This window comes from Lipotes vexillifer, unplaced genomic scaffold (genome assembly GCF_000442215.2).
Source record: "Lipotes vexillifer unplaced genomic scaffold, Lipotes_vexillifer_v1.1 scaffold1201, whole genome shotgun sequence".
Classification (NCBI taxonomy): domain Eukaryota; kingdom Metazoa; phylum Chordata; class Mammalia; order Artiodactyla; family Lipotidae; genus Lipotes; species Lipotes vexillifer.
Window position 1 is genome coordinate 1,372,615 of NW_006783542.1, and position 1,083 is coordinate 1,373,697.

Here is a 1,083-nt window from a genome sequence, read left to right on the forward strand (position 1 = left end):
CGCCAACCGGCTCGGCCCCGAGAATCCCAGACGGGAGGCCGGCGGGCAGGTGGGAGCCGGCGCGCGTCTGGGGTCTGGAGAGCCCTCCCGGCTCTGCGCTCCGGCCCGCCGCCCCGAGACCCCGGGAGAGCGCGGGGCGCGCTTCCTCTGCGCCGCGCGCAAAACTGCAGGCACCCCCGGGGCAGAGCCCACCCCTCCCGAAAGGAGAGCCTGGGTTCCATTCTGCACACCCTGCAGTGCCTCCGGCTCTGAAAAAGCCAAGACGTCGGAGGCGGTCTCCTCGCAGGCTGGTCTGGACTTTGGGCTGGAGGGGCTGGGTGTGGAGCCAGGCGGGGGAAGCTCGGCTTTCCTCGGAAGGGAGCAGTGGACAGGGAACTAGCAGTGGAGTTTTGGAGCAAGCGAGGCACCACCTGGCTCCCTTTAAGTGCGCATCCGGCTGCCGGTTCCACGCGCGCCGCCCGCCAGGGAGCCAGCCTCAGGGAGACCAGGGATGGTCAGTCCCCAAGTCTCGGAGTCTTATCTTCCCGATGCATCAGAACTGGTGCAGCCCCAGGCACCAGCAGGAGGAGAGGGAGGCGGAACTGACAGCGTCTGCCCTGCTGGGTCTCGCTGACCAGCCTGGCCTCCCTGTGGCACTGATCCAGAGCTGGTGGTCTTTACAATACCCTCCAGCTCTGAGATCTCCCAGTAAAGGGCAAGCCAGCCGCTAAGCAGAAGCTGGGACACACACACAGCTAGCCTGCTAAGGCATCTCTGTCCCCAAATGCCCCCTCCTCCAGGAAGCCTTCCTTCTTGGCCAAAGGAGGTGAGGAGTGAGTTTCAAGGAATGAGAGCTGGACTGGGAGCCTGCAGATGGGGCTTTGGGCTCTGACATGTATGAAGCATGTGACGTGGGGCAAATCTCCTGTTTCCTCATGTGTGTAGTGGGAAGAATGATACTTTGCCCAGCTTCCTTCCAGGTTGTGGGGCTCACACGAGTCCGTGGTTGCGTGCTGGTGATCCTGGGGTGAGCAGTGGGAGAGCTGATAAGACCCCTGTAGAGGCCAAGGCAGGCCCTGGGCCATTGGCTCTTCCAGGGAAAGA

The 1,083-nt window shown here is 63.5% G+C and overlaps 1 protein-coding gene across 1 annotated transcript in view; it reads right to left on the reverse strand.

The window, feature by feature from the left end:
- Window positions 1-1,083, reverse strand: part of LAD1 (ladinin 1) — an 18,901-nt gene that overhangs the window by 15,149 nt on the left and 2,669 nt on the right. The window contains exon 2 of the mRNA XM_007456165.1: window positions 8-164. Coding sequence (XP_007456227.1) covers window positions 8-164 — 157 coding nt within the window. The remainder of the gene's footprint in view (window positions 1-7; window positions 165-1,083) is intronic.